This window comes from Phaethon aethereus (genome assembly GCF_964289735.1).
Source record: "Phaethon aethereus genome assembly, chromosome: 11".
Lineage (NCBI taxonomy): Eukaryota > Metazoa > Chordata > Aves > Phaethontiformes > Phaethontidae > Phaethon > Phaethon aethereus.
Window position 1 is genome coordinate 16,988,187 of NC_138587.1, and position 13,588 is coordinate 17,001,774.

At 51.3% G+C, this 13,588-nt stretch overlaps 2 protein-coding genes across 2 annotated transcripts in view; one reads left to right on the forward strand and one right to left on the reverse strand.

Annotated features, from left to right (window-relative positions):
- The window catches only part of DNAH1 (dynein axonemal heavy chain 1), a 71,264-nt gene that overhangs the window by 9,592 nt on the left and 48,084 nt on the right, over positions 1 to 13,588 (reverse strand). Inside the window, 12 exon segments of the mRNA XM_082004484.1 lie at positions 782 to 901; positions 1,367 to 1,492; positions 1,741 to 1,872; positions 2,277 to 2,468; positions 3,105 to 3,272; positions 3,723 to 3,914; positions 8,806 to 8,991; positions 10,117 to 10,227; positions 10,751 to 10,942; positions 11,294 to 11,465; positions 11,789 to 11,997; positions 12,900 to 13,035. Coding sequence (XP_081860610.1) covers positions 782 to 901; positions 1,367 to 1,492; positions 1,741 to 1,872; positions 2,277 to 2,468; positions 3,105 to 3,272; positions 3,723 to 3,914; positions 8,806 to 8,991; positions 10,117 to 10,227; positions 10,751 to 10,942; positions 11,294 to 11,465; positions 11,789 to 11,997; positions 12,900 to 13,035 — 1,936 coding nt within the window.
- Positions 4,172 to 8,293, forward strand: LOC309408663 (HAUS augmin-like complex subunit 3). Its single transcript, XM_082004558.1, has 4 exons — positions 4,172 to 5,664; positions 5,841 to 6,280; positions 6,925 to 7,141; positions 7,560 to 8,293. Exons 1-4 carry the CDS (start codon positions 4,405 to 4,407, stop codon positions 7,809 to 7,811), a joined length of 2,169 nt encoding a protein of 722 aa, XP_081860684.1. The 5' UTR covers positions 4,172 to 4,404; the 3' UTR covers positions 7,812 to 8,293.

Consider the following 13,588-nt stretch of genomic DNA (forward strand, 5'->3'; position numbering starts at 1 on the left):
CACCTTCACATCCAGTTCTGGTGCATGGTACACTTTTCACTGGGCCCGTTTAGCTCCTTGGAGCAGCAGAAATAATATCTTTTCTTACTCAGCTAGTTTTTGGCTATTTTAGCAAGTTCAGTCCATGTCACCAGGCACTAGAGACAGCTCAGTGAGGCAGCAGGAAAGGAGGGGAATGGGGAGAACCTCCTTCAAAGAGCCACACCCCTGCAGAGCCACATGCTGGTAACTCAGAGCTCATTTGCCTGCAAAGTGAGAGCAGGTGGGTGGGAAAAGCACTTGAGGAGCAAGACAGGAGCAGCTGCCCCAGTATCCTACCTGACCCTTCAAAAGGGCAGTGGGTGCCTCTCTGGAGGAAGAGAAGAGGTGGTAGTTTCTGTTCCTACCACTCTGGCAGCAGGGACTGTGCTCACTAGCCAGGTAATGCTATCCTGATCCCTAGAGACCCTAGATGCTGTTATGGGAGATACTAGTGGTGTTCTGTATTTTATAGAGAGTGGTGAAGGATGCAAGGCCCCCAGAATGCTAGTGGAGAGCTAGAGTGGGAATCTGATGTCTCACTTGCTTACAACAGGGCCCTTCCTGCCCTGTGCTGATTTCCCCAAGTAGGTAAATCCACCTGGGATGAATATGGATGTAGAGCCATGTCTGGTGCTGGGGACGTTGGGCTGGGATAGTGCACCTCTATGAGCCGAAAGCTTGAGGCTGCTCTGTGCAGCTCCTAACAGAAAGCTGCTTCCCTTATCCTGGCAGACCTATCCTTCCTCCCCATGGCTCTTACCAGATTCTTGATCCACTTGTTTGCTTGTCCTTGAGGATCTATGTAGTGAGTCCAGCGCTGGGAGAATTGTGTTATTATCCCATTCTCCACAGACAGGGTGTCATTGGGTAAACCGGCAGTCTAATGGGGTAGAAAAAGCTGGTAGCACAACACAGCTGGCCAGAGAGATGTCCTTGCTGCCTTGGTGCCTGTGTGGTGGGTAGGGATGGTAATGGTGGCGAGGGTACCTCTAACAGCAGCTGAGCCCAGGGCCGCAGCTCTGCCTGAAGCGGCTGAGCCATGGGACAGAGCTGTGCTGGCGGAGTTAGGCTTGGGCAGGTTACAGCCAGGGCTTTGCTCTAGGCCTGTAGTTTGTAAAGGGGAAGCCTTATGGGTTAAGGCTGCTGCCAGGTCCTCTCCTGCTCATTATGCAAGGACTCTCAGCAGCAGTTCCAGCTCTGCAGTGGAGGTGCTTGGTCATTATTGAGCTGTTTGGTTTGAGGTTTGTCCTTTGGTACAAGTGACCCTAGTGAGCGGTGAGCCTGCTGTTTTAGCCTTTGCCTGAGGCACCTTCAGCCTGAAGTGTTGGGTTTTTCTGCAACTTGCCTGCCAGGAGCGGATTTCCATGGGGTCTCCAAGGGTGCTGATCAGGTTTGGCTCCTTGGTGTGAGGAATGTTGTTTTCTGACAGCTGCCTCAGCCACTCCTTGCACAGTGCTACACGGTAGTGTCCCTGCCATGAGAAGCAGCATCATAGCCTTTCTTTTAGTTGCAGCTAGTCTGCTGTGAGCATCTAAACCCTCCTGTTTCCATTCACATGGGACCCTGTGCAGCCTCTGGCACAAATGGAGAGAGATCCAGGAGGGAGCTTGCACCCTTTTGCCCTATTCCTTTCTCTCAGCAGATCTGGCCAGCAACAGCAAGAAGCCAGGAGAGCAGAGCAGCTAACCAAGCCCCTCGTGGGGAGCATTGCACACTTACTGTAAAAGGGCCCAGGTAAGCCACAAAGCCAGCTGCAACCAGCACGTCCCCAGTAATGTTGTTGATCTTGTAATCCAGGTTCTCTACAGTGTCCTGCCAGCGCACCTTCTCATCAGCCAGGCTGTTTATGAGCTGTGGGATAAGTTGCACACATGAGAGCTGCTGTATGGTCTAATCTTGTGTCCTGGACCTGCTACTCTCTGCATAATGCTGCAGGTGACTTTGGTGACCAGATATGGCCCCTGCCATATCCTGAATTCTGTCCCCAACTTTGAGCACTTAATCCTGGGATTACTGGGCTGCTCTCAGCTGTCCTGGAGACCTGTTACTGGCTGAAGAAGCTGTGTACAGGACAGCAGCTTTTCATACCAGTGCCTGGCTAGCTTAGCTTCCCCAATCCTGTTGTGCTGCTGAGAGGCAGCTTCAACCTAGGATTGCTGTGAGTTGCAGGCACATAGATGTTTTCACCACTGTGCTCCTTGACCTGAAATCATGTTGCCTCATGTAAGCAGGCAGAACCCAGCTCTGTCCCTTACCATAGCGGCACGGCCCATTCTCTGCTGACACTGCTCACACTTCACCTCCAACTCCTCCTTCTTGGTGAGGCAGTTCTTGTACTTGGCTTGCAGCATGGCAATACCACTTTCAACCTCCCTCAGGTGTTCCTTAGCTTCCTCAAGGACCTGCTGGGTGGCATGCAAGTCCTCTTCTGCCTCCTGCCAGGCTCTCTGAGGAAAGCAACAAAGAAACAGTGGGTATGTTGGGCATGTGGCCAGGCTCTTCCCCAAAAAGCCAGAGACGTTGGAGCAAGAGTTGGCTTTCCATGAAAGCACTAGCTGATACTGAGATGCTTCCCTGTATGGCAAAGGTTGACCTGCCTAACTCCAGGGGTGCCTTCTGCAAGCCCAGAAATAAAAGTAGGGGTCACCCTGGAAGGCATTTCTGCATTGCTCCAAAAAGTCAAGAGCCTGTGCCCGCTTACACAAGCTCAGGATGTGGCCCACTGGTGAACAGTAGGAAAGGTTCCTCTGCTTGCCCCAAAATGATAAAGAAATAGCTAGGTTTGGAGAGGATTAAGGCTGAAACACTAGTGAGATATGGGAATGCTTCTGTAAGTACAATTTTTACTGAGCTAGGAACTCAGCACTAAGAACAAGGTATTGCTTCTGTCCCAGCATATTCTAGGCTGATTTATTCTACTCTATTATGTTAATGGGTTTTGAGGCTTTGGTTCTGCTAAGGCTTGGCCTGAACATTATGTCCTGACCTGCAGAACATGGTGACTCTCAGCATCCCCTGCAGAAAGGAGCTGCTAATACTGTGCTCCCTAACACCTAGAGCAACGGGTTCACACTGCCTCTTACCCGCTTGGGCTCCACGACCTTGGCCACAAAGTGGTACTTGTGCATGGCACGCACCCACTGGCAGATGGAGGTGCAAGCTTTGGAGACCTTGGCGATGGCAGCTGGCTGAAACTCCTCACTGTCAATGTAGGGCTGGATGGCCCTGATCACAGTGTCTGCAATATTGTCCTGCAAGGAATGGTGGGAGAGAAACGAGACTGGGTGCTAGAGATCTGAGGAAGGTCTCAAAGGGCTTCCCCCAGTGGCTGCAGCCTGCCCCAGGACTTGGCAGGGTGGTTAAGGCATTGCACTGGAGCAACAGGAATCAAACTGCTACATGTTGAGGCCTGTGAGGCATGGCTGTGGGATTGGGCAAATCCCTTCCCATACCACCTCCATCCAGCTCTTGCACATGGAAAGAGCAGAGGGACAGAAGGGGAAGACATGTGTGTCTGGATCCCACTGCCCAAGGTGAGCCCAAGCCAGCTGACATGAGAACTTCACGGCCAAATATGTCCTCATCCTTTGTCCTGCTGAAGGGTGTTGCCTACAAGGAGATTTAAGCTTCATTGCTGTGAGAAGGATCTCTGTGAGGCAATACCTGATTCCTGGTCACAGCCCCCCTCTGCCACCACTTACCTTATCGTACTTAAAGAGGCTGTCCAGGAACTTCCCTGGGTCCTGGAGAAGGCCCCTGCCTGGCTCCCAGTAGTCATCCACCTTGGAGCCTAGCTTTTCTCCTGCCACCCTTTTGGGCTTGATTCCTTTCATAATGCAGACTGCTTCAATCACCATCTTCACACCGAGGGGAGGCCGCTGCATTGCTCGTACCTTCAAAACCCAAATGGAGATAGTGGGTTGGCCTGGTTGTCAGTGAGATGGGGTGCTTGTGCCTCAGCTGGCCCAGGGGAGACTGGGATCAGAGGCAGGACATTTAGAGGATGCAATGCACAGGCAGGAGGGAAAAAGGTGTTTGAAGATAAAGCTGGTTATCAGAAAGGGTATGGAGCAAGCTATGGGTAGGCTGAAAAAGCCTGCCCTCATGCTCTGATAGGTATATCTTACAGGCTGAAGATGTCTTAGCAAAGGAGCTAGACCTGTATGGCCCTGGGGAGGAGGAAGCTGTATGGAAATGGGGCATGGGCAAGCTTTCTCCCTTGCTCTGTGGGCTCTCATTTGTCTTGTGCCCCACTGCAGGGGGGGCACATGAAACTGGACTGCAGAACTTGTGGAGGGACTGCTTGAGTCTCTCCTCAAGCAGGCAGCTACGAGTGCTGCTGCAGCACCCTTGAGATGGCTGTGGGTGTCAGGATCCTTAAGGATGACTCCTGCTTTTTCCCTTCTAGTGCTCACCACCCTTGCTATGTTCAGCCAGCGATACTCCCAGGCCTTCCCACTGGACACATGCAACAGAGGGGCAGAGTTTGTGGCGACGCTGAGGCTGGTCTACCCCCACGCAGACACCCTCTGTGAGGAGGATTTTGACTGGCTCTTTGACTGCCCTCAGACAAAGCAGTTCCTCGAGTGGTTCTGCAGCACGGTGAGTGAGGAGAATGTGCTGAGCTCGGCTGAGGTGGAGGCCTACGATGCCCTGCTGGCTGCAGGCAAGCCCATCCTGGAAGGCAGTGCCCTTGAGCAGGCATTGCAGATGTGTTGTCAGGTCCCACAGTTCCCAAGCATGATACCAGGTGATGAGGGTCCTTCTCTGGAGGCCCTGCAGCAGGAGCTTCAGGAGCTGAAGGACTATCGTGACCGTCAGCTCTGGCGGCACAGCAAGCTGCAGGTTTGGGCAGCCAACCTGCAGCAGGAGCTGAAGTATTTGGAGGAGGAGGAGAAAGCAGTGAAGCAGGACTTGAAGAAGGCTCAGAGGGACCTGAAAGTGGAGATCTTCCAAACCAGTGCTATCCTGAGCCAGATCAGCAAGGCTGCAAAGCAGTTGGCAGAGTGGCATGGGAGTGTGGGGAAAGGCCGGCTGCCGGCACTGCTGTGTGAGATGGATCTTGGCCCTTACATGGAGCTAGAACAACAGGCCACTGCTGTGTTTGAGAGTTGCATCCAGCAGGTCATACCAGGGAGTGTCCAGGCTCCAGAGGCTCAGGGAGCAAGTGAACAGGGAGATAGCAGCCTGAAGGAAAGCCTGGAGGCTGGGATACAGATGGACTCAGACTGGGAAATATCAGAAGGAAGAAGAGGAGGTCCCTGTCAAGAGTGTGCAATGACACCATGGGGAGTGGCACCAGCAAGTCAGGGAATACTGGTCCAAGGCTCAAGGGCAGAACTGCTAGTGGAGGTGAGAAATGGGAGAGAGGTGTTGAGCATGGGGGCTGAGGATGAGAGAGATGGCAGCCAGGAAGCCACAGAGAGAATGGACACAAAGCAAACAATGATGCCGAAAAGCCTTGGGACTGATGGAGATGAGCTACTGGAGGACCAAGACAGCTACTGGAAGGAGCTGAGCCGAATGGAGAAAGCACGTATCTGTGCCCAGAGGGAGGTTATAGTCATGTCGGCAAAAGTGGAAGGCCACTGTGCTGCGCTGGAGTGGGCCCAGAGGACTCTGGAAGCTCTCGAGGAGAACCAGGTAGGGCCAGTGCTCCCTTTCCTCCACCATCCTTTGTGGCAGGGTCTCCCTGTGCTGCAGGCAGTCCTTCCTGTTGAACACTGGAGCACAGCTGACATGTCAGGAGTGGGTGGCAGAGCCAGGCAGCACTAGTGGTGCACCCTGACACCAGGCTGTCTTGTCTTCCCCCTGCACAGCATGAAGTTGAGGTGGAGCTCCAGAGTCAGTCTGCCATGCTTCAGAAGCAGCTTCATGCCCTGCGTTGTGACATCATGCAGACCCTGACGCACCAGCTGCCACCCCTGCTGAAGGCAGAGGCCTGCCGCTCTCGCCTGCCCATCATGCAGAGGCAACTCAGTCTGGAATCTGCCCATCTGCAGTATATTGCTGGGAAGCAAGAGGAGGCAGCCGTGAGGCTGGTGAGCCAGCGCAGCCGTCTGGATCTGCTGGAGCTTCAGCTGAAATGGGAGAGAAAGAAGCTGGACCAGAAGGCTGCTCAGCTGGAAGAGATGGAAACTACCATGAGGGAAGCCCAGACCAGGCTGCAGGAGCAGCAGGGCTACTTCAAAGATGCCAGGTGCTCCCAAAAGGCTTGTTCACACACATGGATAGACCCCAAAGACATCTCTGCTGTACGGTAAGGGCCTGGGGGTGTGTGTGTGCTTGAGAACAAACTAGATATGGAGGAGGTAGCATGGGAATGGGAGAGGCATGTGGCAGACCCAAGCTACCAGGCACCGTAGCAGTGCCCTTCTGCCAGTGCAGAGCCATCCTGATTCCACAGTGGTGTGACATTCCCCAGAAGATGGCATCTGCTTCTTCCTGGCCGGCTAGTGCTGATGCAGCAAAGTATGGGTTTGGAGAAGTGAATGACTATGGAGAACAGAGGTTTTCCTAGGATGTGAAGGTGGAGAGTGTAGAGGCAAGTCTTCAGACATGGAGAAGGAGAGCTGGTCCAGAAGTAAGTACAAGTTGCTTGGAGCAAGAGCTTTCTCTGGTTGGGTGTCCTGCTTCTCGGTTCTCCTGGTGCAGCTCTGGAGTAACTGGTGCTGATGTCTGCCAGCACTGAGTCCCTGGCTGGCTCTTGAGCCAGTCTGGTCCTTTATGGTGCTCTCCCCAGACCTCCAGGACATGGGCTGTTCTCCAGGAGCAGCTGTCCTCTCATTGGTGCCCCACAGCTGCTTGCATGCAAGGCCCACAGCATGCAATGTCCCTTGAGCCCTGTTCTCCCTCAGTGCTGGCACACTGCTCACACCTCTGGCTGTCTGTCCCCTCTTGCAGGCTTTGGGACATGCTGGTGGGGCAAAATCAGGAGGAGCAGCATTTCCGCAGCTATGAGGCAATAACAGCCCGGTGCTCCCAGTTGGTTCAGGACCAGACGGTGCTGGAAGCACAGCTAGCAGCTCCTATGTCCCAGCTCCCTGCCCTGGAGTCCTCCACAGAGGTGCTCTACCGGCTACTGTACAACAGCTCCAACCAGCTGCAGCTCTCCTCTCCGGTAAGCAAGCATTCCTGCTCTACCAGGCCTTGCTGGGTGGCACAGAGCCCTCTGTGCCATCCTCCATCCTCTCTGCCATTCCCCCTGGGTGCAGGGGGGAGAACTTGCTGCCTCTCAGCCCACAGAGGGAAAGGAGATTAGTCTGATCCTTGCCTTGTCCCAAAAGCTATCCAGTGAGGCAGTGGCTGGCTGAGGGACAAAGGTGATTCTTGCTGTGTTTCACATGTGCTGCTAAGTACAGAGATTGGGGTGCCTTATCCAAGGTGGCCCAGTAAGCTACCTCTGTTGCTTGGACTGGATGTGTTTGGAGGCCAGAGCCAGGTGGGTAGTTTGTTTCTGGTGGGATGAGCTGTTCCACAGGTGGGAAGAAATTCCCCTCTTCCTGCATGTTCACATCTGTTTGGGCTCTGCCCCTCAGGAGATCACTGAGCTGATGGAGGAACTGATCACAACGCAGAACAAGCTCTACCAAATGCTGACAGACCTCCTGAGTGACTTGAATGTCAAGCGCAGATTTCTGGAGAGCCCTATCCTGCAGACAGAGCGCAACCTTTATGTGTATCTTTACTGCAATGAGGATCGGCTCAGAGAGGTGGTGGAGGAGCTGGAGAAGCAGGTGTCAGCTTCCTCCAAGGGACCACTGATGGAGCTGCCCTATGCAAAGGAGTAGGTCAAAGGAATGCTTGCTCCCTGCCATAGAAGTGGTGTACTCTTTTGGTTGGGCTGGGTCATTAATCCTGGACTGGGAGAGAAGTCTAGTGGTCCTGGCTCCAGTCATGGGTTACTTGGGCCACAGCCCAGCAGCTGGGCTTAAAAAGATGCAGGGAGCTTATTAAGCTATTTAGCCTTAAATAAAGAGTTTCCCAAAGCTGGTGGGTAAGTTAGATGATATGTCAAAAAAAAAAAAAGCATCTTGTGAGTTGGCATTGGAAGCCTTGTATAGACAGGAGATTTTTTTTCATGCCAACTCTACAAGAGGATGGGTGTTGGAGGCAAGTGGACTGATGTTGTCTATGTCTTTTCCCCACCTTCTGGGGAAAGGAGTTTTGTATGTGTTGTGGGGAATAAAAAGGTCTGTTGTTCACAATTGCAGAGCAATAAGCCTGTCCCTCCCTTCCACAGCTGTTAACACCCTGTGTGGTGAAATCTTGTCCTTGCTTTCTTGGCTATGGGCTGTGACACTTGCCAGGCTCAGAATAGCCCTCCTTTTCAAGCCAGTATTCCTTGAAGTCAGCCCACCAGCCATTGCCTCTTCCTGTTCTCTGCCTGTGGTGGATCCCCTTTCAAAAGAGCCTGCTGGTTCACAAGAGCCTGTGCTGCACAGTCAATACTTGGGGTTGCATTGTGGTACTGCCTGCCACCTATGCCCATGGACAGACACCACAGGGTAAGCCCTCCTCAAGACCCTCTCTGGCACAAGTTGGAAACAACATGTAGGAACACCCAGGAGCCAGTTGCTGTGTCTCTGTCTGTCAAAACTCTTTGTTTCTGGAATGGAGCTGAGAAGCTGCATGGGCAGCTGCCCAGACTGAGCCCAGAGGGATGGATGAAGATGGTGGAAAAGCCTGGGGATGCTGCAAGCCTATAGAAGGGGAATAGCTGCAAAGTGTGAGGCTGTCCAGGACTAGACCCAGCTCTGCAACCCTCCCCCTCAACCCAGTTACCTCTGTAACATCACTTTTGTTGAGGTTCCTCAGGCTGGCAAGAGCAGCATCCAGGGCTGGGAGGGCTTCAGCCAAGTCCTTTTGAGCATCATCTGCAATGGCTTGGGCTGTCTGCGCTTTCACTTTGGCCTTCATCTCCTCAGCCTGCACAGCACTTCTTGTTTCTTCAGCCACAGCTGTGTCCACCTGCAACACCAGAGACAGTCTCAGAAGCATGCTGGAGCCAGAGCACCCCTTTTCTTGGCTCAACACTGCTAGGTAAGGATCACAGCTGTCCTGGCAGGCTATGTGTTTTCTTCCAGCAGAGACATGCTGGGGCCTAACTGCTGGAGGGGATCACCTTCCTGCATCATACCAGCAGGAGGTTTTTGTCAGCCTGCAGAGATCATCCACAATCTCCAGCTCTGGCTGTGCCTAGAATAGTGTTAGTCTGGCAGGAATTAGTAGCTCTACCCATTTTTCCTATTTGCACAGGAAGAGGATGCATAGGCATGCAAAGGCCTAAGAGATGGAAGAATGAGAAGATATGCTGAGGGTTTTGCTTCTAAAGCTGTCACTCTTTCCTCCCCCCAGGGATGAAACTACCAGGAGGAAATAAAGGGAATGTGGAATATAGCAGATAAAGATTTGGCTATTGGGAACATGGGAGATTGCAGACTTTCCCCTTTGTGTGCAGATGTTAGTATGTGTATGATGTTAGTGTCTCTGTTGCCTCTGTCTCAGTCTGGCCATCCCACAGCAGGAGACAGGCAGGAAGAACATAAGCAGGAGGGAAGGTAGTGACAGGCAACACAGCATCTTCTGCAGTGGCATGAGTGACTGCATGTGATGATCCCTGAGGTTTAGGCTAGCAGTGGGAGGCTGCACCTGGATCAGTTCCCTGGGGTTGGGATGTGGGGGAACAATCCCTTTCGGCAACAACAGTCTGGGCTTAGAACTGCTCAGGCCACCTGAGGATTGTGTTAGTAGTATTGCTAGTCTGTGCTTGCAAGGATCTAAACCAGTGAGGAAAGGGAGCTGGGAGCTTGGCTGACGGACCCCTGGGTTGTGGTTTCAGACAGGGGCATGTGAGCCAACACTTCTGCTAGCAGCTGGCTGGTAGGTTGTGACTGGCTCCCATCAACACCAGAGCAGGGACCCCAGAAGGCGGCCATTCTTGCTGGTAGTGTGTAAATACATGCTGTGCTAATCTGAGGCCTTTTTACTGTCGGACAAAGCAGGATTTGGTATAACCCTACAACATCTCCCCAAGCCCTGCGTCCAGTCTGAGCAGTCAGACGTGCAAAGTGCAGGGCTGTCCAGCAGCCGTACCTGCAGTTGCTCCATGGTTGCCAGTGTGTCCTTGGCTGCCTGTGCCAGGAGAGGGCGGGCAGACTCCAGCTCCTCCTGCATCCTTGCTACATCCTCTGCTGTTTGCAGGAGCTGTGGGAGCAAAGCAAGAGTGAGAGCACAGGCAGCAACCATAGAAAGCCCCAGGAAAGGGCTGTGCTGCCCTTGTCAGGCTGTACAAAGCAGGTCTTGCTCTGGTCCCTGCTTAAGCATCAATCTGGCACTGTGGTGTGCTTATAAATAATAGTGCCTAATAGTGCCTGCACATGATGGGTATTACTTCATAAGCTTGTGGCAATCAGTCAGCAGAACAATGTTGCTGTTATAGGGCTTTCAGTTAAAGAGTTAACAAGGAACATCCTGAGAGATGATGAGCTACAGAGAGGTCTATGGTCCCCAAAGGCTGGAGACCATTATTCTTTTAGAGCTGTTGTAGACTCAGACCTTTAGAAAGACTGGCTCTAGCAGAGGGCATAGTTCTCATTTGCCTTAACATGAGTTTTTTCCTGTTACACAGGAGATGCATAGGGCATCTCACTGCATCTCTGGAGCTATAAATACACAGCTCAGAGCAGGTAAGGGTGGCCCAAAGCTCTCATGGGTGTGAGGGATGAACCTTGTCCAGGCCACTTTTCATCCTTTTCTTGGCTGTCTTCAGTTCCTGTTTCTTCTTTCCAATCAGGGAACTGAAGATGCTGAGGAACTCAAGGTAGCTCTTGGGAGTGACGTAATTGTGTCTGGCCAGCTCTGCCAGGTACACTTGGCACTTCTTTGCCACACTCTGATGTATTTCCACACACACTTGAATCTACAAGGAGAAAGGAAAGAAAAAAGCTTATTCAGTACTGAACATGTGCTAGGCAGGTCTATGTGATGCCCACAGAGACAGAGCCTAACTATACTGTCACAACAGAGCTTATTGAAGCCTGTGGGCTTCAATGCCATACAGAGAGAGGCGGACAAATGGACGTGGCCATTTCAAGACATACAAAAGCTAGCTAGTTCTGTATTTGAATAACCCTCCTATGAAATACTTTTGCTGCAGGGTAGGACCCTTCTGCAGTTGTGTCCTAGCATCCATTGTCTATGTGTATCTAGAGCCATGGCACACTATTGAGCATACAGAAGCTGTGTTTTGTATGTTGAGTGTGGCACTTACCATCCCATTGACATCTCCAGTACTGGCACCAAGATGTGGGATCTCATGCAAGAAGAAGGAGGCAACACACTGCAGGGCTTCAGCAGGCCACTCATTAAACCAGTCAATGGTACAGCAGTTCACGAGAGAGGGGAACTGTCTCAAGCGTGCACGGAAGACCTCTCCAATAGGGCTGAGGGAAAGACATGCAGAAAAGAGGTGTTACAACTAGCTACAGATGCAAGAATAAAACAGCTCAATGGTACATGAAGGAGGAGGAAGCTTGTATTTAATCTAGATCACATATAATCATATTCTTAAACTTTTCAACTTTCATCTTCAAACCAGTGAAGGATAAAAAAAAAAAGTATCCAGTCCTATGGGAAGGTGATAGGCAAACCTTACTCCTCCTCCAAAGTCAGGGGCTTGGAAACAAAGGTCCCATGACAAAGTGATGCAAGGCAAAGGACAAGGAGGGAATAATTAACATTGATGGAATGGAGCCCTGAACTGTACCTCATGCACAGGACCATGTGGATATTGCTGTGAACTCGTCTTGTGTATGCAGCCATCAGATTGGCCTTGGTAGGCCGCTGCCCTAGATCTCGAACAACGGGTTTCATAGCTGTCATGATCTGTTCTTGATCATCAGGGTTGTAGATATTGGGAATGTCACCTGAGTTGAGCAGGTTGTTGATATCCTCAAGGAAGGATTCATTTTTAATCTAAGTAGATGATATGGGGGGGGGGGAAAAGCAATTTCTTAAGTCTTAAGACAGTCATGTCTCCACATGCCACAGAGATCACTTCCAGATAAATATAGCCCTCAGCCTCTGTTATAAGAAATCATTTCTGTGATCACTTGTCTCCAGTGAAGCACACTCTGACCCTTGTCCAGCATTTCCAGTTGAACAGCCATGTTCAGCCTTTTCAAGGGTGAGGGTGTGTATCTGAGAACAAACATCTTTCTGCCCATTCACTGTCTCCTTACACACAAATTGAGCTCAGGGCTTTGCTCCCTGCTTTGCAGTGACTCTGCCACCCGATCCCAGACACCAGGTTGCTCTGGGTCTTTGTTCCTCTAGCACAGAACACTTCACGATTAGGATAAAGCTCATTGATGTGGGAGACAGTAATTGTAGGGATGTGTCACAGTCTGTGGGATGATCTCCCTCCAGAGCTACACTCACCTCCCCACCTTTGCTAAATCAGAAATACACAGCATCCAACTACTTGACTAAATGCACCCTCCCATGCTGCTCTTTTTCCACATATGCTTCTCACTGCAGGGAAAAAAAGATGCAAGAACAAGCAGCATTTGACAGATGCTCATCTTACTGCTTAGGGCACTGCCAGAAGGGACTTGGTTCCTATGATAATGCAGTAAAAAAGCCTATGGGGAACATAACCATGAATTCCAGAAGTTGGGCTAGTCAGCAACAAATGCACCACCTTCAGTTTCCCTCAAGTTTTTTTATTAGACAATGAAGGTGGGCTACTTAAGAAATACAAATTTGTGCCTGGTTTGTATCAAGCTCTTCAATCCTCTTTAGGGGGATTTATTGAGCTTAGAGCTGTGTTTCTGACTCCTTTTGAGATGGAGTCCACCATGCTAATACTTCTGTACCTGTGTGTCTACAAATAGGAACGTCTTGGGTAGACTTTGAAGGCCTGCCTTCATCATAATCTTCTTTACGTCATCTTGCCATTCGGTCACGCCATAATTTTTGGACAGTTCGATCTGAAAACACTCATAATCGGCCCTAAAGGAAAGAGAATCTTGTGGAGTTACATCGAATTAAAACCTCCTCTTTTGTCAATCCTGAGTATGTGTTGTGGACGCAGGGGGAGAGGACTCAAGCAAGTTGCTTTCCTGCAATGAGTCCTGAGCACATACCTGTCCTTGTGCATGGTCAACCATGAACCCAAGAGCATGTTTTACTCAAAGCAGAGATACCTGAGCTACCTAGAAACTGGGAGAAATACAACTCCATGAGCTAACAGAGTCACAGTGCTTCTTGGGCCCAGTACCTCAGAGTGCAGAGGGAACAACTCAACATGGATTTTTTTGTGATGCTGCCCTTGGAGGCTGCTGCACCTGGGAACTGTGATTGTGTTTATCGAGGATCACACCTTGTATTCAGAGCTGGAAGAATTTTATTCCTCAGCCTAGTTCCCTGGCTCTTCAAGCTTCCTCCTTGAGGCCCCATTGCTCCCAAGACTCACCAGTCCTACTTGCCAGGCTGCCAGTGTCACTTGATCACTTGTCACTAGTAGCTCCTGTCTTTGTCCTCCTGCTGCCCAGCTCCCAGGAAG

What these genes read in the sequence shown, in the direction of transcription:
- LOC309408663 (XM_082004558.1), top strand. Translation starts at nt 4,405, where the DNA reads ATGACTCCTGCTTTTTCCCTTCTAGTGCTCACCACCCTTGCTATGTTC. An exon ending in AAGCTCTCGAGGAGAACCAG is followed by an intron (nt 5,665 to 5,840) that starts GTAGGGCCAGTG and finishes CCCCCTGCACAG; the next exon opens with CATGAAGTTGAGGTGGAGCT. An exon ending in AAAGACATCTCTGCTGTACG is followed by an intron (nt 6,281 to 6,924) that starts GTAAGGGCCTGG and finishes CCCCTCTTGCAG; the next exon opens with GCTTTGGGACATGCTGGTGG.